Here is a 23043-nt window from a genome sequence, read left to right as displayed (position 1 = left end):
TCACCAGAAACAGGGGAAGGATAAGGATGGCACAGAGAAAGTGTGGCTCCTTCTCTGTGAAGAACACGTGATTTCGGGCCCAGCTTGCAGCTCTGTTCTCTTCCTTTCAAGGCATATTTTACTCCCAGAAGCCTATTCAACCTGTGATGGTGGGTTGAGGTGCAAATGTGATAGGAATGTAGGGAACGATGTAAGGCCAGTCTCAGCTCATATGAATTGGGGTGAACCGGGGAAGTATTTGGATGCTTTGAGTGGCAAAGAATGTCAAGGGGGATTTCTTCTGAGACTTCTCCCTCCGTGCCAGCAGTAGGAGGGAGAGAGACCATATAAAATCAAATGCAGAAGTAGATGTAGAAATAAAGACCCTGATGAATTCTTTTCAGTGGGAATTACTGGGTCTTACATCTCCTTTTTGCAATGGTCCCAAACTTCATGGGAATCACACCACTTCCCATCCCTTCAGGATAAATTCTGACTTTGACTGAAGATAAAGAGTATAAAAATATACCTGGAACCATCCTCTCAGGTTTATCTTACCACCAATAGTAAATCTTGCTGTGCTGTGTGGCCTCAAGTTACATTAACATGTTCCCATCATGTTTCTCTTGGTTTTCCCAGACTATTTTGCTGACCATATGGGAGACTATGAAGATGTTTTGGCCTCCCTGGAGATGCTGAACCTCTCCATCCTGAAGGCCATGGACTACACCAAACGGGTGAGTTCTCCTTCCTGCACCTCGAGTTTCACAGGCACAGAGTGAGCACTGTAAATGTCGCATTAAAGAGCACATAAATCTGAAAGGTCCTCATCCTCTTCAGCAGTGCTGTGTGCTCCTGCTCTGCAGACAACGTGGCCTCTTGGTCTCTGGGGTGGGATTTTGAATGCATGAGTTGCTGTTAGCATCACTGACAGGGCTTTTAGAAACTTCACATGATAGAGCTGCCTTTAAATCCAGCTTCCATCTTGGAAGGCATCCTGCTTTCCAAATACAGTTGCTCATGTATGAAGCTGCTGTATTAGAAACTAGAGGGCTGTGTGTTTGAAGGACCACAGAAGAATCATGCAAGCACCAAAACCGAGATATAATGCCCTGTTTTACAAGTGCAAAGTAGCCCTAAGTCTTTAAAAAATCCATCATGTATATTAATGATACTGGACTATTATAGACACTGACAGTGATCAAGAAGCATATTGAAGTTCATTTATGAATACCTAGAAAATCTGAGCTGATGTACCATATAAACATCCCTGCAGAGAGGTGCACCGCTCATTTGTTGTCTTACCAGGATGAGAGAAGTGTTCATAGAGGTTTAGTTCCTTTGAAATAATTTTCCTGTCTTTCCATACCACTTAATAGTGCAACTGGGCTGTATCAATGATATTTATTGCCTCAGGACAATCAATCCTTTCTCCCACTTCCACCTTCAACCGCATTTGCATTGTTCTTTTGTGCCACGATGAATAGAAAGCATTTTTCCTCTTCACTGGTGAGCAGTAAGGTGGTATGCTGAGGACCAAGCCAAGGAGAAAGGAGTTGTAAGGACTTCCCAATCCAACTACAGCCCTCCTGCAAGCAATCCAGATTGAAATCTCCCTTCCATTTATCTTTGAAGCTAAAGGAGAAACTCAAATTACTCCACATTAAAGAAGTGACAATGATAAGAAGTTTTAGGGGTTAGAATGGGAAATGGCAAATTTCTCTCCCCTCTTGCTGCTGAGTAAAGAGCCTTATTTCCTTGCTTAATCGAAATCCATCCCTTTTGATGTTTGTGAGGAAGGCAATATGGAAAGTGAAGGCACATATTTAAGATGTCGATGTCTTGCCATAATAAATTAAAGACAAAAGTCTTTGGCCAAGCACTGATCTGTCTGAAGTGTTAGTGATTTTTTTATCAACATTATGAAAGGGTGAAAAAAATCAGGACAAGAGTAATAGTTCATTTTTTACAATTAAGTTTCTGTGTCTGTTCATGTCTCATTTTTATTCATTATTAGCAATTTTCATGACCATCAGGTTTGCCAACTACGTATTTCAAATAAATGTTAACATGCCAATAGAGGTCTTAGTAATTCATTCCAGCTTGCTGTTCGTGATGCCTTCCACCACTGCTTTTTCATGTGATGTGAATATAAATGACTAACTCTTCCTAATATTTTGCAAGAGGAAGATGGTCTATTCCCTGCTTATAAATTAGGCATCTGAGCATTTGGGTATTACCTTGCATGAGACATCTGCAGCAGAAGTAGGGCGGTTATTCATAATCCCAGTCCACTCCTAAGAAGAACACCTTTCTCCCTCCTTGATTCAGCAAATTGTGGCAGGATTCATCTGCCTTAATTGCAACAGGTCAAGGTCATTTACCTAAACCTGAGCTGGTCACTTCCATCATGATTTTGTGGAGAGAAACAAGGAGATCTGGAGCACTGAAGGCACCTTCCTCCCGTGACACTGAAGGATCACAACACTTCATCTCAAATGCAGACATTTCCCAAGCCAGTCGAGGGAATGCTGCCCCAGCATCCTCCCATCCCCTCATTTTATCAGCCTGTGGGGTGCACTGCTCTTCCCTGCCTGGCAGATTTTTGGCAAGGGAGCAAGCAGAGCAAGACTCCATCACAGAGAGGAGCTGGCAAAGAAGTATTTAATGAAAAGCACTGTTCCCCGCTGTGATTTTGTGAACAAAGTGGTACAAACCTCATCAATGAATTATTCAAAGGCAGGCACTTTGTTCAGGTAAAGAAGCAGGGGAAAATAAAACCCAACAGAGAACAAGCTGTTGTGAGTGGTAGAGAAACTCGTCTCCAGTGTCCAAACAGGATACATTTGGTTTGGAAGGAACTTAAAGCTCATCAAGTTCCACCACTTTGCCATGGGCAGGGACACCTTCCAGTAGACGAGTGGAGCTCAAAGCCCCATCCAGCCTGGCCTTGGACACCTTCAGGCATGGTGCAGTCTCCTTCCACCCCATCTCCTCCCTATGTGATGCTGTAATCAAGGGTCCCATGCTGATGGGGTAGCAGGATGTTTAAAAGATTTATACATTTAATATATGTTTTTATAAACACTGGAAGAGACGAAGGATGGCCAAAGCAGCAGGTTTTGGTAGAGTCAAGCGTGGTTTTGTGCCCCCTGATGCTCAAGCCTGTTGCTGTCCCTACACCTTTTCTTGTGGCCAGACCCTGCAAAGGGCTGGGTGATGATGCTGAGCATTGTGACTTGTGAGCAAACTGTTTTGCTTGTGAGATGCTCCTGCTTCTCCATAATAAAATACACATTTCCTAAGCTGGAGAACACTATTGATCATTTAGGAGAGCTCCTATTTCCTCCCTTTCAAACAATGTATTGGGGCAAATGATAAATGAAGCCCAACCTTCTTCTGTGCTGTCTTTCTGAGAAGAAGTGCCAGCTGATGAGAGGGCATGGAGAACCATGGTATTTAATTGCTGTTTATATTTCTCACCTTTAAAGACAACTTATTATTTCTTGCTCATAAAAAGAGAAAGCAGCAATTATCTCATGCTGGAAGAGCTCCTAAAGTATCAGCAGTAATTAGATTCGGTAGTGGAAGGTCTCACACAGCAAAACAAAATCTGTCATTGTAATTATTTTCCAATACAGTGATGTCCGTGCTGCGTTGAAATGACTGCCAGTGACAATTGGAAATGCAAAGTTAAATTGGAGAGAAAGGAAATGAACTTTTGGGTTCTAAATAAAGCTGACAGCAGGAGATGTTCTTATATAATTCTCTTTTACTGTTGTATAGTGCAGTCAGCAAATATCAAAACCAACATGACTGGGAAGGACATGGTTTGTGTCCAGTGTTGGAGGGCATGTGTGGTATGGTGGGAGCTGGGAGAGCAAAGCCAGGTTGGTTGCTGTCCCTCCCCTTCCCCCTGACTCCCCTGCCTTAGGGGACAGTGTGGGACAGTGCCCACCCAAAGCTTCCACCATCCCTGCCAGCCTCCAGGGTGATAGGGAAAGTGCCCGGGGGTGGCAGATGTGGTGTTTACCACTGCACATCCTCACCCAGACCCCCCTGGAAATGTGACTTAGCTTGGTAAAAAAACAGTGTGCATTTTGGAGCCTGAGAGGTCCAATTATCCTTGTTCCTGTCAGGTCTAGCTTCCACTGCCAGCTGCACTGGGATTGCTCCTGCTCCCATCTTCTGCCAATTAAGCATTTTGCAGGACTGACCATGCAAGCATCAGCAAGGCTGACCTTAACTGGTGAGGCAAACTTTAAAAGCAAGCTGCAAAGAAATCCAAAGAATGCTGAGTGATGAACATCTTCAAGGATGAAGCAGCTGAGATTTAAAGTCAAATCATTCCTTCCTGGGGATGCTCCTGTTGGGCAGCAGACAGGTCCAAGAAGCACTGGTGGCTGACCTCGGGGCATTCCCTGTCCCAGATGGAAGGTGGGTGCTTGGAAAGCAAAATTACCCAAAATTGGAGCTGAAATTGCAACCCTCCGGCACATGCCAGAATGAGACTGGCTTCAGGGAAGAGTAGGGTACAGCAGGAAGGATTTATGGAGCAGGCCTGAGCATCTGAGTGTGGCCCTGGACCAGCCTCTGCTTGGTGTTCAGCATCATCTTTGGTCCTAGAGAGAGAGCAAAGAGTTTTACTCCTCGCTTGCTCGCTGCCAGCTCCACTGGCTGTTATCTCATTTAATGGACCTGGAGAGGAAATATGACCAAGTGGTGACACAACACACCCCCTGAGAGCCTTTTCCTGTCGGGGTGACAAACACCACGAGTCTTATGGGCTGGCACTGTACTCAAAGCAGCTGCAAATGTATTTTCCCCTGAGAATCATTATTTAGATGAGAGAATATGTAAATCATAAAGGGAAAACTGAGTGCACTGACCTTCAATACCAGCTGCTGCTGCTGCTCCATCAGCAGCAGTAGGGAGCTCAGAGGTATCTACACACAGGTGAATAGGTTTGCATATTATTCGTGTATAATATACACGAATATAATCCACCCTTCTTGTCTCTGCTTTGTGAGATGTAATGGCAGTGAACAGGAGATGCTGAGTTCCTGGGGCTTGGTGGAGGTGCTGCAGCAGATGTACTCTCCCTGCTGCTGGTGCCAGGCTGGCTGTGGGTCTCCCCCAGTTTTCAGCCCCCAGCAGCAAACTGCAAACTGTGCTTGTTTGAGCAGCTCAGTTACAGCCCCAGAGCAAGAACCACCTGCCAGCAGTCTTGGATGCTAAAAATGGTGGATGGTATTTTTTGTTTTATAGCACAGCCAAGATCAGCAATTTAGAGTGCTCTTATTTGCATTCTTACCTGCCAAACTAAAGCTTGCCAAAAGTGATATTGCTCTTTTTTACATGATGACACCTTGAGATAAAATAGTCAGTAGAACTAATACTCAAAAAGAACCTTTTCCTCCCATCCTCCAGCTAATCCTTTATCTCAGCCTTTCATTTAACCTGAGCAGGTTTTCTCCTGCTCTGCTGAATGAACGTGGTGCTCACACTGAGGGTGTCAGGTTCCTGGGGCAGGGCTGTGCCGTGTCGGGTGACAGACCCGTGGCAGGGTGGAACAGCAGCACAGTGGTGGCTGTTCTGGGTTGTACCCAGCCCAAGCAATGTGAGCTGCTCACGGCTTCTCACAGATCTCATGTTCTGGCCTTGGCTCGTGGTGGTTACATGAACAACAGCTGAAGACTTCTAGTTTGGGTTTGAGGTCTGGGGGGTACCACTCCGTTGCAGCACATCAGTTGTTCCATATTCCCTCCTGGGTGATTCATATTCTATCCCACGCCAGTGTCTCCTTTAGAGAAACACTGCTCTCTCTTCCTTGCTGCTGAACACGGGAACAGCTTGTCTCCTGGTGCTTTGTACCTGCCTGAACCCCAGGAGATCCTGCACAACTTGTCATGTTCCCTCTTGGAAGCATTTGGTTCTTCTTTAGGGGTCAGGTTGGTTGCTCAAATGACCAGTTTGCCTTTTCTGGGGGGCTCAGAACATCATCCATCCTCACCTTTGCAGTGTCTGCCCTGATGGGGAGAGAGTGGTTTTGGGGATTATCAACTGCTTTTCTTTTCATATTCTTGGATGGGTGATTTTATAACACGACAGCTCTGAAACACTCCTATGATGCAGTTAAAGATGTAATCAAGGTGAATGGCTGTGTCTGAAAAAATAAAAGCATGGTGATGGGTCAATGAATTGGTAAAGGTTGAGTCAACTCTCCATGTGTTTTGAATGACACATCTCTGAACAATTTTTGTATCAATTTTGATAGCAAAAAACAGATGTTGATTTCTGGAAAAGTTATGGAACTTTATAGTTGAAGAATAATCTGAAAGGAAAGGAGGTGCATTTGTTTAGCTTCCCAGAAAGCATTCCTGCAACTCTTCTCTGAAACTGACTTAAGAAAATATTGCACCACAAATTAAAACAAAATGTGCTGCTTCAGTTCTGCAAGAACTGAATTTTACCCAACTTTTCTGTTCAGACTCCAGACCAGAAAGCCGCTTCTCCGTGCAATGCCATCCGGAGAGATTTTCTTGCCAGCTTTGCAGGGCTGTGCATGATATCCAGCTGGGCTGCCAGACTGTGGGGAGCAGGGACTGGCAGGGAGATGAATCTTAAGGCCTCTCTTGGAACTTATTTTTAGAAGAGGATCCTCATTCACTGCTCTTCTTCTTGTCTGTTGCTGCAAAGTTCACGTCCTTCCATTCTCTCTGAAAAGGAAGAGCATAGTATCTGGAAGTCCTGCTTGTGCTGTCCTGGCTCCAGCTCTCATGGACTTCCTGGAGGACATAGTTTTCCTCCTCTTGCCTTCCATTTTAGGTCTATGCTCCTGGGATTTAGGTAAATATGTATGGTGAATTTAGGTAAATTGTATGGTGAAGGGAAAAAATCCCCCAGGTGTCAGTGCTGTTGCGCTGCCAAATAATCTGAGAGGAGCTTTGAAGGAGCCACCAAAAGGAAGGGCAGGGAGCAAGTCAAAGCATAAGAGCTGGCACAGCCAGGCTGAGCCTTCAGCAGCTTGACCATCCCACACGGCTACATCTGCAGGGTCCTTTGAGTAGGTCCTGTTTGGAAAACAAAATCTGCACTTCCCTTGGAAAACTGGAATAAATATGTATTAAATTGTTGCGTTGTGGGTATTAATACATCTAATTAGGAACTTGTGTGAAGCAAAAGGCTATAGCCAGGGTGTTGAGAAGTAAGAGGCCACTCTTTCAAGCCTGTTCTTTGCCCGCTGGGTGAGTGGAAAGGGGGCAGAGGGGCCAGCTCTGGATCCATAGGTGACCTCGGGGATGTGCAGCACAGCATGTGTGGGCCAGCAGATACCTGCCCTTCACATCCGTGTGGCTGCACAAGAAATGATGAGATCCCAATGCAGCAGGGAGGTTCTCTAATAGTGAGAATAGAGAAGTCCTGTGATAAATTGCTTGGGAATGGTCCAGGAGGAGACCTTTAGGACCAGACATGGTAAGTGTGAGATGAGAAGGGTCCAACGCTGAGTTTTGCAAAAGGAGGATTTTATAGCAAAAAACTTTTAAAGTCCATATGATGCTGTTGTCAGTTTTGTAATCTGAACAGGTGTCTCATTTGGGTTTTTAGAGCTGTTTCAGGAAGGCTCAGGGTCTTTCATATGGTAATGCTTTCATTTATCAACTATTTAAATGCCTGTTCTCTTCAGGTTTCTCCTACTGATTATGTGCCAAGCAATTAGGTTTGGGTCTCTGCTTTGGAAGGGATTTAAAAGTCGGGGGGAAGAAAAGGAGAAAGAGGCAGGTCTGAGTGTTATTCTAATTATAAGAAAATATCTCTTGGAAGCAAACAGGCAATTATGAGCAACGAATTTATATCAGCCACTCAGAGATTACCATGCAACACATGCCTGGTTTTTAAAGGGCTGGGTGGGTGGAAGATAACCGCTCCATCACCCCAGGATGAGGCCTGATGGGTGTTTTATGGCATGGCAATAGGTTTGTTGTTGGGTTTTGTTTTTTTAACTGGAGGGAAATTGTGGGTGAAACAGAGTTGCCTTTGGTTTCCAACTGAAAAGCCTTCTCAGTTCGGTGGCATCACTCTGTGGGTGGGCTTGGACTGTGGTTATTAACAGTTGGAGAAGTCATCAGTGTCCCCAGGAGTGGTAATTGTCAGCCAATTTGGCCAGTCTCACTGAAAGCCAGCACTGGGAAGCCTTGTTGGCCAGGGTGTAACCCTGTGAGGCAGAGGGAAGATGTGGGGATGTCACAGTGGGTCTCCAAGTTTGTGGGTGGTGCAGAATAATCTATATTTTACATCCTGTAGTCTTAATGAGCTGAATAGTGACCTTTAAAAATGCCAGCAAAGAAGCTTTGAGATGTTCAACAACATCAAAACTCTTCTTCCCCTGTATTTGATACCCATAAGGACACGGCCATGAAAGCCCATTTTTAGGCATCCATTTGCAATGTCTGGTGAGGGAAACTTGGTACTGGTTGGCAAATTCAAGCACTCAATAGCATCAAAATCCCAGCTATGCTTTGCACAGGTAACACATCCCAGGAGTGTTTTCATTAACCTGTGCCAGAATTTGGGCAATTTTGGGTGGGTGCATGTGGAAATGAAAAGCTGGAAGGACTGTGGTGGGGCTTTGAACAGACTGTGCCCCTATGTTAGCTGCCACTGTGTGTGGGAAAGTGCCTTACAGACACATAAAAAGCCCATGATGTGAAGGAGGAAGGTGGATTTGGGGCCTGGACCTCAGCCAACTGACCAGAGACCCAGCCCTGGGCAATATTTCCCCAATAAAGCAAGCTGTCCTTTTCCCATTCTTCTCTCATTTTTGAATGTCTCTGTCTCATGTCCTGGTTTGTAAAATCATTACGCTTTCTGAGGCTCTCCTGAGAGCCTTCAACACAGAAATCTCAAGGCCATTCTTTCAATGATGTTTTTACACTTGCTGCTCATTGCAAACACTCACAGCCACCTGTTTGCAGCAGCAAGTCAAGGCCAGGCAGCTCAGCAGAGAGCTTGCCTAGAAATGATGGATGGAAAAGAGCAGGCTTGGAGAGGTACAAGAGCTTCTGGCACAAAGCAGCTTCATTGAGAAGCAATTATTATTATACTATCTCCATAAATATTTTAACTTCTCAAGCTAAGCAAGGAGGAAATAACTCTTCAGGGTGGAATTAATAAGACCAAACCTCATTAAATCTCACTAGGACAGTCTGACAAATGTTTTAATAAGACAATGGGAAGGATTCCTTTATAGCTGGTCTTTTAATGGTTTGTTTCTGCAACCCTGAAGAAGACATGTGCTAGAGGAGAGCCTGAGGGATTGACGAAAAAACCTCTAAGCAATATGTGTTTCTGACTCAGCTCCCAAGAGCCAATGTCACAGCTGGGCTGGCAAATGACCAGTTAGTTAAGTGGGAGAAAAAAATCACTGTTGTTTGATTTCTGAGCTATTTGACTTACCAGCCTGTCAAAAAGTATCAGATCTTCACAAACACCCCAGTTTTCTCTGCACTGGCTGGAGTAGCTTTGTACCTGACATCCATCCATCCATCCATCCATCCATTGAATCTGTATGTAGAGAGTTAAGCTGATTTAAATGCATGTGGGAATCACCTGTTTGATTTTTTCCTGAAGCTGAACCAAGATTATAGGCTGTGGTTAGGTAATAAAACATCCAACATTTAACTACACATACTCTCACAGCTTTATATTTCAGCTGCCAGAGCCAGTCAGAATGATCGGACAGCAGCCGGCACAGCCTGTACATTCATAAAAACCATTTTCCAAAAGGAGCAAGCTCCCTTGCTAGGGAGAGCAGTCAGCTGACCTGAATCATGGGAAGGGTTGTTTAGGATATTTTTTGGTGGCATTTGCAGGAGACAGGCTGTAGAGTCCTGGAGTGCAGCAGAGCAGTGGAGGTAAATAGCTACCTGTTTATTTGATGCTTGGATTGAAATGGAAAAGCTGTGGTGCACTGTTCAAAGCCCTGCAAGGGAGATGGAGTGTGGGATAAAGAGCACAGAACAGGTGTAAAATCAGCAGATGGGCTTGGAATATCCGTGGGAGCTGTGGTGTGTGGTTGGATGCTATGAGAGGGGGAGAGGACAAAGCAGCAGTGTTGCAGATCGCCCTGGGGAGGGACACTCTGGTGAATTACTCTGTCTTTGCAGTGCATCACTGCTTGGACCAGCACTGGGGGTCTCAGGGCGTGGGTGCAGCCCCTTGCTCCAGCCCATGCTTCCATCCAGCCCCAGCTCATATCAGGGAAAATCATGTCCCAGAAACTCCCAACTCTTAACTAAAGGCATAGTCCAACCAGCCAGTGGCACGCTTTCCTCTCTCTGACCTGGCTGTCGGATAAAGATGCTGGTGGAGTGGGCTGGGCTGGGCTGGGCTGGGCTGGGCTGTGCTGGAGAGCACCAGGGCTGTGGAGGGGAGCATGGTCCTGCTTGAACAAAGACTCATAAGGTGCCAGGGTCCACTTGTGCATTGCCAAATGCATCCCCTAAACTTGAGGAGCATCCCAGTGCTTGGTTCTCATGCAGATCTGCTGCAGCCTGTTCAGTGCCCTGAGACAGTCCTGTCTCCGTTTGCCCAGTGCCCTGGGACAGGCTGTGCTAAAAGAGCAATGCAGCCCATGGATCCTTCCCTCCTTACATCTCCCTCCTTGCACCCAATGGTGTACAGAGAGCAGGTGCAGGAGATGATGGATAGGGCACCCTGCATGGCAGATGGTTTCAGCATCACCATCACCACGTTGTGCATCACCATCCATCAAGGATCACCATGTCGTGCATGTCCCCCAGAAATACTGTGGCTGGGACAGGGAGAGGAGCAAGTTTTCTTGTGTTAGACAGAAGTCATTAACTGCTGCTAATTGGATGCTTAAGAAGCCATCAAGAAACTAGTGCTTCCATACCAAACCAGGGGTGAGAAATCAGCTCTGTGATCAGTTTCCCCAAAGGGTTTTTTCCATCAGCTCATTCTTCTTTTATGATTTAATATGGGAGATAAAGGTGGAGATAAAGGCCCTCTGGGTTCTTGCAGAGCTGCTCCAGTTGCCATGGAAATAACCCTTATTAATAGCTTCATAAAATAGGAATAATTTGCTTTGGGGAGCTTGGGGTGCTCATTTTGTGCTGCTGCGTGCTCAGATAACCAGTGCTGCTGAGACCACTCTGGTCCCCTGAGTGTGGTCACTGCTGATGGAATGCAGGGAGCCAGGAGCATCCATCCCTGTCTCATGGCTCCAAAAATTCATGAGTCCCTCCCAGAGGAGTCCCATGCCAGGAGGTGTGAGCACACAGGGACAGATCGCCCAGCAGGGGTTTGCCTGGGCAATGTGCTGCCCCAGCAGGCACTGATGGGTTGGAAAAAGTGGTGCTGGCAAGCTTGGGCTTAGAGGAGCCCTTTTTTCACTGCAAATATTTTCAGCTCTGATGCTGAGTGGCTGGCTTCAGCCAGAGCTAGTGAGGTCAGTGGCCACTGGGCTGGCCTTGGTCTGGTTGGGCTGGTGTTGAACTGGTTGGAGTGGTGATGAATGAATGCTGGATTGGCTGGGTCAGTGTTGCACAGGCTGTGCCAGTGTCCATCTGCTTGTGCCAGTGTCCCACCTCTGCTGGTGACTGTCGGGAGGTGTAGGAGCAGCACGGTGCCATGGGGAGGGCTCAGCAAGGCTGTGCTGGGAAAGGCTGTGCTGGGTGCTTCATGCACATCAGTTGTGCTATTAAAACATTTTTAGGTGTTCTCTGTCTTGAAAAAGTTTGGATTACCCTGGGAGTTTCTAACACTCAAACAGCACACTGAGCCCAGTTAATCATCCCAAACCCCTTTAACTTTAGTGCTGGCTTGGCAGTACTGCTGTGGACTAGGGCACTGTATATAACACACTGAAGCTCTCCGAGTAGGGATGTCCAGAGCACAGGATGCACTTTTCATACCTGCACCCACTGGTTGCAAGGCAATCGCAAAGGAATTTAAGACCATGCTAAAGAGAGCAACTACGGGCTTTGGGTAACACCCCTTTACATTGCAGGGACATGGAGGGGACCAGCTTGTGTGTAGGATGCTGGGCAGATGCTGCACTGGCTGGGGACCCTAGTGGTGCTGCGTGGCCGGCGCTGGCACCCACCGCGCTCACTGTGTGCCTCTGCAGGTGTACGAGAGCGGCAGCAACGTGGACCAGTTCGTGACCCGCTTCCTGCTGAAGGAGACGGCGAACCAGACCCAGTCGCTGCTGAGCTCCGTGGAGAGTGCTGTGGATGCCATCGACGAGCAAACCAACCCCGCCAGGTGCGCAGCACTCCTGCCCTCCTCTGGTGCAGGAGGGTGGAGGGGGAGCAGGAAGGAGCTTTTGCAGGGTGAGGGAGATGCAGCGGACATTGCGCAGGAGCAAAGGGGAGCTGGGCGAGTGGCGGCCTTTCTCTTTGCCTCCCTTCCCGGCTTCCTGAACTCTGGGGGCTTTCCTCCACCGCTCTCTCCTGCCCTGTCCCTTACTCTCCTGCAGTGCCCCGTAACACGAGCGGCGTGTGGGGGGATGCAAACCAGGGGCAGCAGCCTGGCTCCGGGCTGGGCAGCGCTGGGGGCACGGGGCTGCCTCTCTGAGCAAACCCACCGCTTCCACCCAGGGCAAAGCACAGGCACCTGCAGAGGGGTGGCTGTGCCTGAGGTGTGCTGGGGACAGCCCACAGGGGCAGCTCCCCCTCCTGCCAGAGCACTCAGCGAGCGCGATCATCCAGAGGAAGAAGGTGCTTTTGCACTGGGGACAGGCAACGCTGTCCTCTGGTCCCCTGGGGGGCTGTCCCCACCCCAGCAGCCCAGCACATGGCACTGAGCTTGGGCAATAGACGGGAGACGGTTTCAAGGTTTACCGAGTGCTGCCAGGGCTAAGCTAGAAGGAGTTCCCAGCAGCAGAGGTCAAACCTCAGCACAGCCCCCTCTCGGTGTCAGTGTCACTCACCTCTCCGGAGTGCCACCGTCACCAGCTCTAACCAGGACAGGTTGCCACGGAAACTCTGTCAGACGCTCATGGAACGAACTTCTCTCCTGCCATTCCTTCAAACCAGGAGGCCTCGGGATGCTTGCACGGGAATGTTTTGGCTTCCCCAAGCCATGGGCGGGCAGAGGGGCACATGGAGAGTGAAAATTCCAGCTGCCTCCTAAGACAGCACTCTCTGGAACACAGTGAGACCTGGGCAGCTCTGGCACCATCCCACCAGCTTTTCTAGCAGGAATGCTGTGGGTTTCATCATCTCACATCTCTTTCTTCTCTTTGTTTTGTGGCAAACCTTATACAAAAAGAAGTAGGAGCTCCTGCGAAACAATAAAGAGGAAACAAACCCAACATCAGGCAGAGCAATTAGAGCCCATGAAAGACTTTGCTGGCTTTTATTTGCTGATGTGTGGGCACAGATCATAATGGGGAGTATTGTAGTTGTTTTCTCATGAAGATAACAGCTCTAAAGAAAAATAAATCCCACCAAAAAATTATCTCCTGCATCCGAGTGAAGACAAAGAGGAGGCCTAAAAAGCACCAAAACAAAGGGCTGTAGAACAAAGTGTGAAGGCAGAGGTCCAAGCTTGAGACACCTCATTAAATTGTGGTAAAAATAAAGCTCTGTCCGTTTTTGCCTAATTTCCTGTCTATTGACAGGGGATTATCCAGGACCAGCAGAGGGATAATTGTACAGCCTGTAGCAAAGGGACGCTCCTGCCACCTTTATTGTTATTCTTGCTTCCATATCTTGGAGATGTTCTTTGGGACCAGATCCTCATATTGTGTTCCTGTGTGTATGGTGGAGTCCACACTGGCTGATTTTCAGGGTAGCTGGAGAAAGAGCACTGGGCAGCTGTGCTTTGGAGGATCCGGGTGCCAGAGGGACAGGAGGGCAGGGAGATGCTGGCTGGTGTGGTGCCCATTGGCTCCAGAGTGCTCAGTGTGTTGTCTCCAGCTGGGAGCTGCTTGACTAACAAAAGATGCCAAGAGGAGCCAGGGCTCCCAGGCACCTCTGTCAGCAGTCAGCTGGCACGGAGCTGCTCTTGCTGGAAGGAAACACTGGAAATCCTTTGAGCTGCTCAGCCTCTCCCTCTGTGGCTCAGGCTTCCTCTCGGTGGAGGAGAAAGGAGAGGGTCATTCATCCCCAAACCCATTCCCATCTCACACACATGGACGGCAGCTGCAAGCACTTGTGAGGATGGCAGGTCTGGCATTCTCTCTGGCTTGCAAATAAACAGGGTCCTGGGAGGACCACTGGGGATCTGGGGCTGGATGGTAATTATGGATGCTCCATCTGTGGAAGTGTTTCAGGAGAATTTGAGCTTTGAGCAACCTCCAGGCCAAATGGGCGTTGTAGACCCAGATAAAGGAAGCAGGATGGAGGAAATGCTACAGTGGATGTGTTTCTATTCTCCAGGGGAACCACAGCTGCAGTCTGTTAGTGGGATATGCAGCCAGGGGTCTCTTCCCCTGCTCGTGGGCAGCCATTCAAGCACGGGCAGCCTGGGTTACAGCAACTTTTCCTGTCTGAAAGTCACCAAAGACATTGGACTGCAAAACCAGCCCCAGTAAGGTGCAGCCAGCCAGCTGGGCACAACTACAGGGACCTGAATGCCCCATGTTGCAGGTGTCTGTCTAGGACAGAAAAAGTCCCTGAGGGCTGCTGGTGGTGCCAGGAGGGCTGTGCTGTTCCATAAGAAGGAAGGAAAAGTGATGGCTGCTGCGAGCAGCCCACAACGTTCCTCTGTTTCTGACCCACTCCCTACCCTGGCTGATGCCAAAGGGTGGTGCAGGAAGGAAGCCTGCACTGCCTGGGCACAGTGTGGGCACTGCTGCCCTCCAAGGGGTCAGCAGCAGAGCTGCCAGAAAGGATGCTCCAGTGCTGGCTCATGCCACTCTGTGCGTGCCCAGCTCTGCTGTCCTGACACCCTGCATGCTCTCTGGTTGCAGGCACTACCCCAGCAAGGATGGTCACGGCCTGAGTGACACCTGGTATGACAACCCCGTGCCCAGCTACTCTCCCACCACCTGGATGGTCCCCAGGGAACAAGGAAAGAGCTTTCAGACTGGTAAGTGCTGGCTGCCTGGGGTGGCTTGGAGCACTCAGGTCCTGGCAGCAGCACGGGGCTCTCAGGGGGTACCTGCAGGTGCCCCTCACTCCGTTACTGTGTCCTGGCTCTGCGCAGGTTCCCCCGACACCAAGGCAGAGGGGCTGGAGGGGCAGATCAACAGGCTGGCCAAGCTGATTGGCAAGCTGGAGGACAAGGTAAGGGCCAGAATTTCCCTGCATGGGGCTGTCCTGCCATCCCAGGGACAATCCAGGGACCTTGCCCCAGCTGTTTTGGGGCAGGGATGAGGACATAGTGTTGGGGAGGTTGGCTGCAATGGGAGCCCAGGGAGCTTTTGCAAAGGGTCCTGACTGGAGATGCAAGTGGCTCTTGGAGCCCATTCCCTGTGGAGAAGGGGGCACAGTCATTGCAAATGCTGGGGACAGAAACCCACCAAGCAGGGAGGGACATGCAGCCTCAGCCGATCTACCACCCCCTCTGCTGCTTATTCCCCTTTTCCCAGACCCTCTGGTTTGACCTGCACCAGAGGCTGTCGGACAGCGAGAGCACAGCTTGCACGGTGAGTGTGCCCGACCACCACCCGTGGGTGCTGGGGTGACCCTGCAGCACAGAGCCAGACTCGGGGGGGGGGGGGTATCTGTGTTTTCGGGGTCTCACATGTCGCTGTGTTTGGGGGCCCGGCAGTACCTGCTCCTGGTGCGGAACGAGATGACGGTGACACACAAGCACCTGGGCGAGTTTTGCAGCTCCCTGAAGCAGTACCTGAAGAGCGTGGCCGGGGAGCGGGACTGCTTCCAGTGGGTACCATCAGCAGCTGCACATCATGGGGCTGGGGAGATGGGGGGCTTAAAGTGGGCTGGAGTGAGGACCAAGTGAAGGACTGAGGTAAAACAGCCAGGATTTGGGATGTAGTCATGCTAAGCCACCAACACTGCTTTTGCGTGGGATGGGGAGTGCTGGGATGGGGGCCCTACCCCTACCTGGGCTGCTGGGGCTGGGTCCCCCCTCAGTAGTCCACCCTAGAACACACCTGTGGCTGCAGCATGGGGAGGGATGCCCCATGTTGGGGGCTCACCCCCTCTCCCTGTTTCTGGCAGCGTCACCGCTGTGAAGCTGCCTGATGGGGTCACCTTCATCATCTATGAGTTCTGGGAGACGGAGGAGGACTGGAAGAGGTAGGGGAGGGGGTGAAAAAAGCCCATATTGCGATGCTTGGGTGTGGAGGGTTGTTAGAGCAGCTGAGCCCCAAGCTGTGTCCCCTGTCTGATGGTAGGACTGAGGAGCTGTCTGTCTGTCTGTCCTAGGGCTGTCCCTATGAACAGGACAGGGGGTTTGGGGTGGGTCTACGCCTCCCACCGGGGAGTGCCTGTGGATGTGATGATGGGAGGTCCATCCTGAACCGAGGCAGGGTGCTCTGCACAGGGGGAAGTGAACAGGATTGCTGGCACCCAGTCCCTGCCAGAGTCCATGGTGCTGTGGGGGGCTGGGATGGTGTTTCTGGGGTGGGGGCCTGGGTGTCACTCACTCTCCCATCTGGGCACAGGCACCTGCAGAGTGCCACATGCAAGGGCTTCCAGCACGTCAAGGTGGACACGCTGAGCCAGCCTGAGGCCGTCTCCAGCGTGGCCGTGCCAGGTAGGAGGGCAGCCACCCCAGAGGGTGGGGGACAGGGACCCCTGGGCACCCAGCACCTCTCCAGTTGCTGGGGAGTAAGGGTGGGCAGGTGGCATGGTGTGCAGGACAGCATGGGCTGAGCTGGCTGGGCTGGGGGGCAGGGTGACGTGGGGCTGGGCAAGTGTGACCCTCCAGTGATGCTCCCCTGCAGCTGCCTGGTGCACCCTGAGCCGAGAGTGACCATCAGTGCCGGGGGCCCGCCAGCACCTGTCCCCTCTGCAGGGTGGCCGTGACTGGGGGAGATGTTGGTGTGACCTGGCTGCAGTGAAGGAAACCCCCATGTGCGTGTCCCCCACCCCACAGAGTCCTCCCTCAGCTACCCCATCACCTGGGTGATCTCTCCCTGGCGTGGGGTGGTCTTGGGGGAAAGAAGGACTGCCAGGGAGGGGCTGGCAGGGTTTGGGGAGGGGGACATCCCCCAGACATAGGTAGACAGGGAGTGGGGGTGATGGGTGCAGGCAGGCAGGCACTAGGAAGCAGGGATGGGAGTGGGAGCTGGGAGGCTGGAGCCCCCCTGAAAGCAGGGAGTAGGTTGGGGGTCTGTGCTACTCCCCATGGGCCACCCAGGGAGGAGATTGGGGCACCTGAGGCTGTGCCTGGTGCAGTGTGTGTGTGCCTGCAGGGAGGGGGACCCGTGTCGCAGGGGAGAGTCAGGGTGGTGGCAGAGCGGGGTTTCCCTGCTCCCAAGGCACCTCTTAGTCCTTTTCAGGTGTGGGGGGTCCCAAGGGGTTTCCTTTGCACATGCACAGCTGCAGCTGGTGCCTTGCAGGCATGAGGGTGGCTGCCTCCCCTCCTTCCTGGGGTCTGCACTTCTGTCTGTGTGTCTGTCTGTCTGTGCCAATCCCACACCCACCCCGTCGTGCGTGGGGGTCCCTCAAGGTGTGTGGCACACGACCCTTGTCCATACCCTCTCTGTCTTTATTAGCCACTGTACAACGGGGACAGTGATGCCAAATAAAACCACCATGGGATCCAGTGGTGTGGCTGTGTTCGGGGCACCTGTGCGGGGCAGGGCGGTGGGGGGGCTGTGGTGGGAGTCACGATGGGGCTCTGTGGTCCCTCAGCGCAGCAGCCCCAGCACGGCCAGGGCAGCGCTCTGCCCACAGACGAAGGCACCGCCGAGAACGGAGAGCACCCCCCAGGCGATGAGAGCAGCCCTGTGGTGACACAAGCAGAGGCTGCTGGGGTAGAGCTGACCTCAGGAACGGGCCACCCCTGTACCCCAGCTCCTCTGGCTGCAGAGCTCTCTGCAGGGTCAGCCTCCTCTGCCTTGCTCCTCTGCACAGCTCCCGGTGGATGGCTGAAGAACCCAGCAGCCCTTCTGGCTCAGCCCCAGTCTCCTCTGCAATGACACACAAACCTTGGTCAAAAGCTACCAGATGCCACCACAAGATCGTTCCCACTTCTGCCAGTGCCCAGTGGCCCTGCTGAAGGAGCAGAGACCCACACCCACCCACCCTGTGTCCGCGCACGGCCACTCCCACACATCCCCAGCTCCATCCTATCACCACACACTTCCACCTCTGTCCCCTCCCTGGTTCCAGCCCCAATCCCAGGACCCCTGGGTCTGTACCTCCCTATTTCCTTCCTCCCCAGGCACACAGCCCCCCTCAGCCCCATACTAAGCCCCTGGGATGCAGCACTCACCCCAAGCCCTGCTGCTGCTCTGTCGCAGGGTCCTCAGCACCGTGCTCCTTCCTGAACTGTCCTGGGCAGGCTGGGACTGTCCCCTTGCAGTCTCCATCGCCCCAGCTTGGGTTGTCCCCTCTCCTCATGATGGGCTCATGCTCTGGCAGGTCTCCCCAGGGGACCTCTCCAAGCCTTTGTCACCCAGCTCGGTCCCCCTGCTCACCTTCTGCCTTGGCCCCTCCAGCACTTTGGCACCCTTGGGGGCACACTCACCCCTCCCCAGATGTCCATGAGCCCCCCAGAGCACCCTCCTGACCAAGGCCCCAAGGTCCTGGGGTGCTCCCTCCACCCCCCACATAATCTCCATCCTCACTCAGACTCTGCTGCTCCCCCAGGGCCACCACAGACAAGCTCAAGCACACAGCCCAAAACTCACCACCACCATGTCAGGTCCCCCTGAAACGGGCTGCTGCTGTGCCCCAGCCCCTCCAGACAGGAGTGGTGATGGGGACACACCTCCCTGGCACAACAGACACTGAACACCTGATGGCCTCCTGTCTTGGGGCACCCTGCCCCTGTGACCCCCAACCTGACCTCCACCCCAGCCCCCACCGGGTGCCCCAGTGCCACCAAACCCCACCCTTTTGCCCCTAAAGTCACTTGGGTACCTCCTGGATGCCTGGACGCAGCCCTGGTATCCAGGCACATTCCCGGGCACAGACCCAGTAGAGCATTTCCCTCCATACCCAAATCCCCCTCTTTGCAGGGTTCCCACCTTGACCAGGGTGACCCCCAGGGATCTGCCTGGGCCATGGCCCATGGGATACCACACCCTGCCCCTGCCCCTTCCCTTGCCCCCGCCACTGCTGAACACACAGACACTCACCTTTTGCGTGGCCCAAGGCTGCGGGTCCCAGTCATGCACACGAGGCACAGCCCTGCTGTCAGTGCAGAAGCTCAGCCCCACTAGCACAGCACCCCTCACCCAGCCCCATTGCATTGTCCCCTCTGCACCCCCAAAATGGGGTAAGGACAGGCCACCTTCCACTGCAGCGATGCCTTTGGCACCAGTGACCCTCCCACCACTTTCCTCCCCTCCCGTGCCTGCTCTTGCCTGGGAAGATGAAGATGAAGAAGGCACTGATGCCCCCGATGAGTTCAATGACTTTGCCGATGTCGGGGACGAACAGGGCGATGCCGAGCGTGGCAGCCATCCAGGTGACCGTCAGTGCCACGCGGCTGCACCGCTCATGTGCCTCAGACACTGCCACAGCCCCGCGCTTCGGGGTCGCCCACAGGTCCTTCACCACAGACCTGGCAGGGAGGATTGAGGGGCTAATGGCACCCAGGGGAGCTGCGCCAGCTGTGGGGACAGCTGGCTTGTCACCACACCCCTCACCTGCCCAGCAGCACCACAATGGGGTAAATGGTGACAATGGAGACACCGAAGAGCAGGCGGGCGATGATGACAACCGGGTCATTCCCTGGGTAGGACATCAGGACATCAGACGCCACGGCCTCACCGAAGGTCAGGTAGCCATAGAGCCCTGCTGACAGGGAGGCAGGGGTGGGCGGCCATGCAGCGAGCAGGACGAAGGAACCCCGAGGAGGATGGATGAGCCAAGGGAGAGGGGACCTCTGGGGCAAAGAGGAGGTGAAGGGTTTGGTGCTGGGGTTACCAGTGAGGGAGTAAATGAGCAGGCAAATGAGCATGGAGAGCACAGAGACGGCGACCCAGTGGGAGAAGCTCTGGTTGCGCATGCTGCTGTAGATGGCCACACAGGCCTCGTGGCACTGCAAGGCAAGGGGGGATGGCACTGGGACCCCATGCAGGGACAGCCCCCACCCCCAGCATCCTCCCTCCCACCTATGGGTGCCCTGTCCTGCTCTGCCCCATTCCCAGGCACTTGTGTCCTGCCCCACAGCCACCCCTGGTAACAGCCACACGTCCCCTTCCCTGCAACCTGCCCTCCAAGCGACAGCATCCCCATGGTCTGGGGTGCCATGGGGGCTGCCAGCACTGCCCTGGCAGGTGCAGCCAGAGGGACCAGGGTGACCTACCTGGAAGCCAAAGCAGATGGTAGGAATGACGCTGAAGATGGAGGTCCAGGAGGAGGACCTGTGGCATGTGGAGAGGAAGCACAGAGCAAAGGGCATGAGGCTCTCATGGAGAAGGAACCTTCGTGTCATAAACTGTGCGGCCTGGATGCCACTATGGGAATCTCTTGCCTGGTGATTCTGAGAGAAAGGGGCATTGCTGGGGTGAAATCTGGGGCTGGGAGCTATCATCCACTGTGAGTTGTCCCCAGCTCACCCCCACCACACACAGGGCCCAGTGCCACCCCTGCCCTGCCTCCAGCCCCACCCCATGTCACTGCTCATGCCATGGAGTTCAGGGCAGGAGGGACATGGGGCCAACCTTCCTACCTGGAGGGCTGGGGGGGCTCATTCAAACTCAGGCTCTCTGCCTGCAGGTAGTATTTCAGGATGATGACCAGGGTGAGGTAGCAGGCAGCCAGTGTGCCCAGGATGCTGCCAGGGCATGGGAGAGCATCAGCACACGGCCAGAAGGAAGGGAGGAGGGGCTCCCACGGCCCCTCAGGTTTCTGGGAGGAGGTAACTTGGGGTACAGGGTACCTAGGCATGGGCCACCACAGGGATAGCCCAGGTGGTACCTGGAGTACTTCTGGAAGCCGATCTCCCTGGGGACGGAGAGCGGGAAGATGACGAGGACACACAGAGCTGAGAGGGTGAAGCGCTGGTCCACATACCAGGGGGGCAGCTGGGGGGCCCCACTCAGTGTCCCATTGAGGTACAGGGAGTCACACACTGTGGGGGGCAGTGGGGGGTCAGCTGCACCCTGAAAGATGGCCCAAGGAGTTCGGGAGCATCACACTATGGCAGGACTAGGGAGCCCCATGCCCTGAGAATTTCCAGGAAAACCCGGGGGGTGACCCCAGCCTACATGGGACCACCTTCCCCTCGGCTCCTGAGAGCTGCCGGCCCCAAGCAAGCCCCAAACAGAGTGAGGGTAAACAACTCACGTTTCTCCAGCTGGTCGCCCACCACCCTGAGGAGGGCCACGGAGATCATGAAGAGGTTGAGGAGGAAGCAGACCTCACAGAGCTTCCCCACAGCCGCCCCGCACACGGCCCGGACCACGCCCTGGTAGGTGGGCTGGGCACTGAGGGCTGCGGCATAGCCCAGCACCGCCAGCCCGCTCACCAGGAACACCAGCGAGCCCTGCGGGGACAGACCCGGCAAGAAGCACCACGCCGACCCTCCATCACCCCCACACTAGAAGGGGACCCAGCAGGGCCAGGGGACCAGGTCACCGGCCAGATCACCTTGTGGCCCTGGGTACCTCAGGTCAGCAAAAGGATGGAGACACAGCCTTATGTGATACTTTGGGTTGTACGGGAGCAGGTGTACTTTGGGTTGGGGCATGTATGGGAGCAGACACCGATTTGCGTTGCGCTACAACCCAGCTACAAGTGTGGCTTCAGCTACAAAGAGCATCCCTAAGGCGGCACCACAGTAAGCTAAGGCTGTTGCACCGCTGACCTCGCCGGGGTCAGAACGGGGGTGCTGTGCGAAGGGGGTCCCCGCCAGATCCCTAAATACCAGGCCAGGCGATCCCCCTCTCCCTCCGCCGCCCCCCCCGCGGACCGGCGCCCCTCGTCTCCCTCTGGGACTACCGCTGCCCGCAGCCCCTCGCCCCCGTGTCCCCCCGCCCCGAGTCCGCCCTTACCAGCTCCACCAGGAGGGCGGGGACGGCCCCGCCGGCCCTGCCGAAGGCCCAGGGGAAGCTCAGCAGCCCCGCGCCCAGCGCAGACTTGAGCAGGATGAAGACGGCGCCGGCGGAGGAGAGCTCGGGCGAGGAGAGCCCGGCGGAGCCCCCCGCCGCCGGCAGCAGGGGCCGGCCCTCGCCCGCCGCCCGCTCCATCGCGGCGCGTCCCGGCAGGGCTGTGCCGGGCGGGCGGGGGAGCGCGGCCCCTCTGCAGGGCCCCGCGGGGGCGGGCGCGGGGAGCGCGGGGCTGCGCGGACCCCCCGCCCCCGCGAGCAGTGGGGAGGGGGCGCCGGGGGACGGGCGGGAGGCGGCCGTGGGAACCCCCTGGCAGGAGCTCACCCACGGACGGCCGCGCCCCGCATCCCCGGCTCTCGGAGCGCTCCTACAGAACGCAGCAGCCCCTTCAGCTCCCAGCGCGGGGCCGGGGCAGGTGGGTCCCGCGCTCACTATCCCCGAAATTATCACCACGGGGCTGGGCGGCCTCCCTCATCCTGCTGTGTTCACCCAGCCATGAAATTGCCACCACGGGGCATTACGGAGTGCCCCGGGAAGGGTGAGGGAAGCAGCTGCAGCTCACACCCCTCATCACTCGTTGGGTGCAGGGTGAGGCCAGCACCCCTTCGTATCTCCACAGCAGCTAAAAGCCCAGTGGTGCTTTTTTTGCATTGGGAGACCAGTGCCATCCCATCCCACCCCTTGCTCCACGCAAGCAAAGGGGATGCCAGGATAACAGGATGGGGTGACTGATGCTGCAGAGGACCTGCACAGAGGAGGCTGCACCCCACCCCTCAGGAATGAGGGGCCCATCCCCAACATGGGGGACACACAGCAGCTCTGTGCCACTCCTGGCACAAGCCACTGCCCCAGGGCTCAGCACACATGCCCTGGCATTGGCTGACAGCCCCTAATAC

The 23043-nt window shown here is 53.6% G+C and overlaps 2 protein-coding genes across 8 annotated transcripts in view; one reads left to right on the top strand and one right to left on the bottom strand.

Annotated features, from left to right (window-relative positions):
• NECAB2 (N-terminal EF-hand calcium binding protein 2) overlaps positions 1-17688 on the top strand; it is a 90443-nt gene extending 72755 nt beyond the window's left edge. For all 3 annotated transcript variants that reach the window (XM_042027440.1, XM_042027437.1, XM_042027438.1), the window contains 9 exons: positions 619-716; positions 12131-12267; positions 14921-15039; positions 15157-15236; positions 15542-15598; positions 15724-15836; positions 16137-16214; positions 16583-16674; positions 16865-17688. In XM_042027440.1, coding sequence (XP_041883374.1) covers positions 619-716; positions 12131-12267; positions 14921-15039; positions 15157-15236; positions 15542-15598; positions 15724-15836; positions 16137-16214; positions 16583-16674; positions 16865-16893 — 803 coding nt within the window. In that variant the 3' untranslated portion in view covers positions 16894-17688. The remainder of the gene's footprint in view (positions 1-618; positions 717-12130; positions 12268-14920; positions 15040-15156; positions 15237-15541; positions 15599-15723; positions 15837-16136; positions 16215-16582; positions 16675-16864) is intronic.
• SLC38A8 (solute carrier family 38 member 8) lies at positions 17611-22293 on the bottom strand. Of its 5 annotated transcripts, none has more exons than XM_042027433.1 (10): positions 22094-22293; positions 21387-21585; positions 21018-21171; positions 20770-20874; positions 20404-20461; positions 20022-20136; positions 19742-19892; positions 19457-19656; positions 19229-19283; positions 17611-17870 (listed from the first exon to the last, which is right to left on the bottom strand). In XM_042027433.1, exons 1-10 carry the CDS (start codon positions 22286-22288, stop codon positions 17774-17776), a joined length of 1329 nt encoding a protein of 442 aa, XP_041883367.1. In that variant the 5' UTR covers positions 22289-22293; the 3' UTR covers positions 17611-17773. The 5 variants fall into 5 exon arrangements, with proteins under 5 accessions (XP_041883367.1, XP_041883368.1, XP_041883369.1 ...); XM_042027434.1 differs by having other exon boundaries at positions 19742-19889; XM_042027435.1 differs by having other exon boundaries at positions 19229-19280; positions 19742-19889.
• Positions 22294-23043: the final 750 nt, after the last annotated feature.

The sequence above is a fragment of the Corvus kubaryi genome, unplaced genomic scaffold (genome assembly GCF_017639235.1).
Source record: "Corvus kubaryi isolate FWS band 111438036 unplaced genomic scaffold, C.kubaryi_AGA036_p1.0 37300, whole genome shotgun sequence".
NCBI lineage: Eukaryota > Metazoa > Chordata > Aves > Passeriformes > Corvidae > Corvus > Corvus kubaryi.
This window is presented reverse-complemented; position numbering and strand designations above follow the sequence as displayed.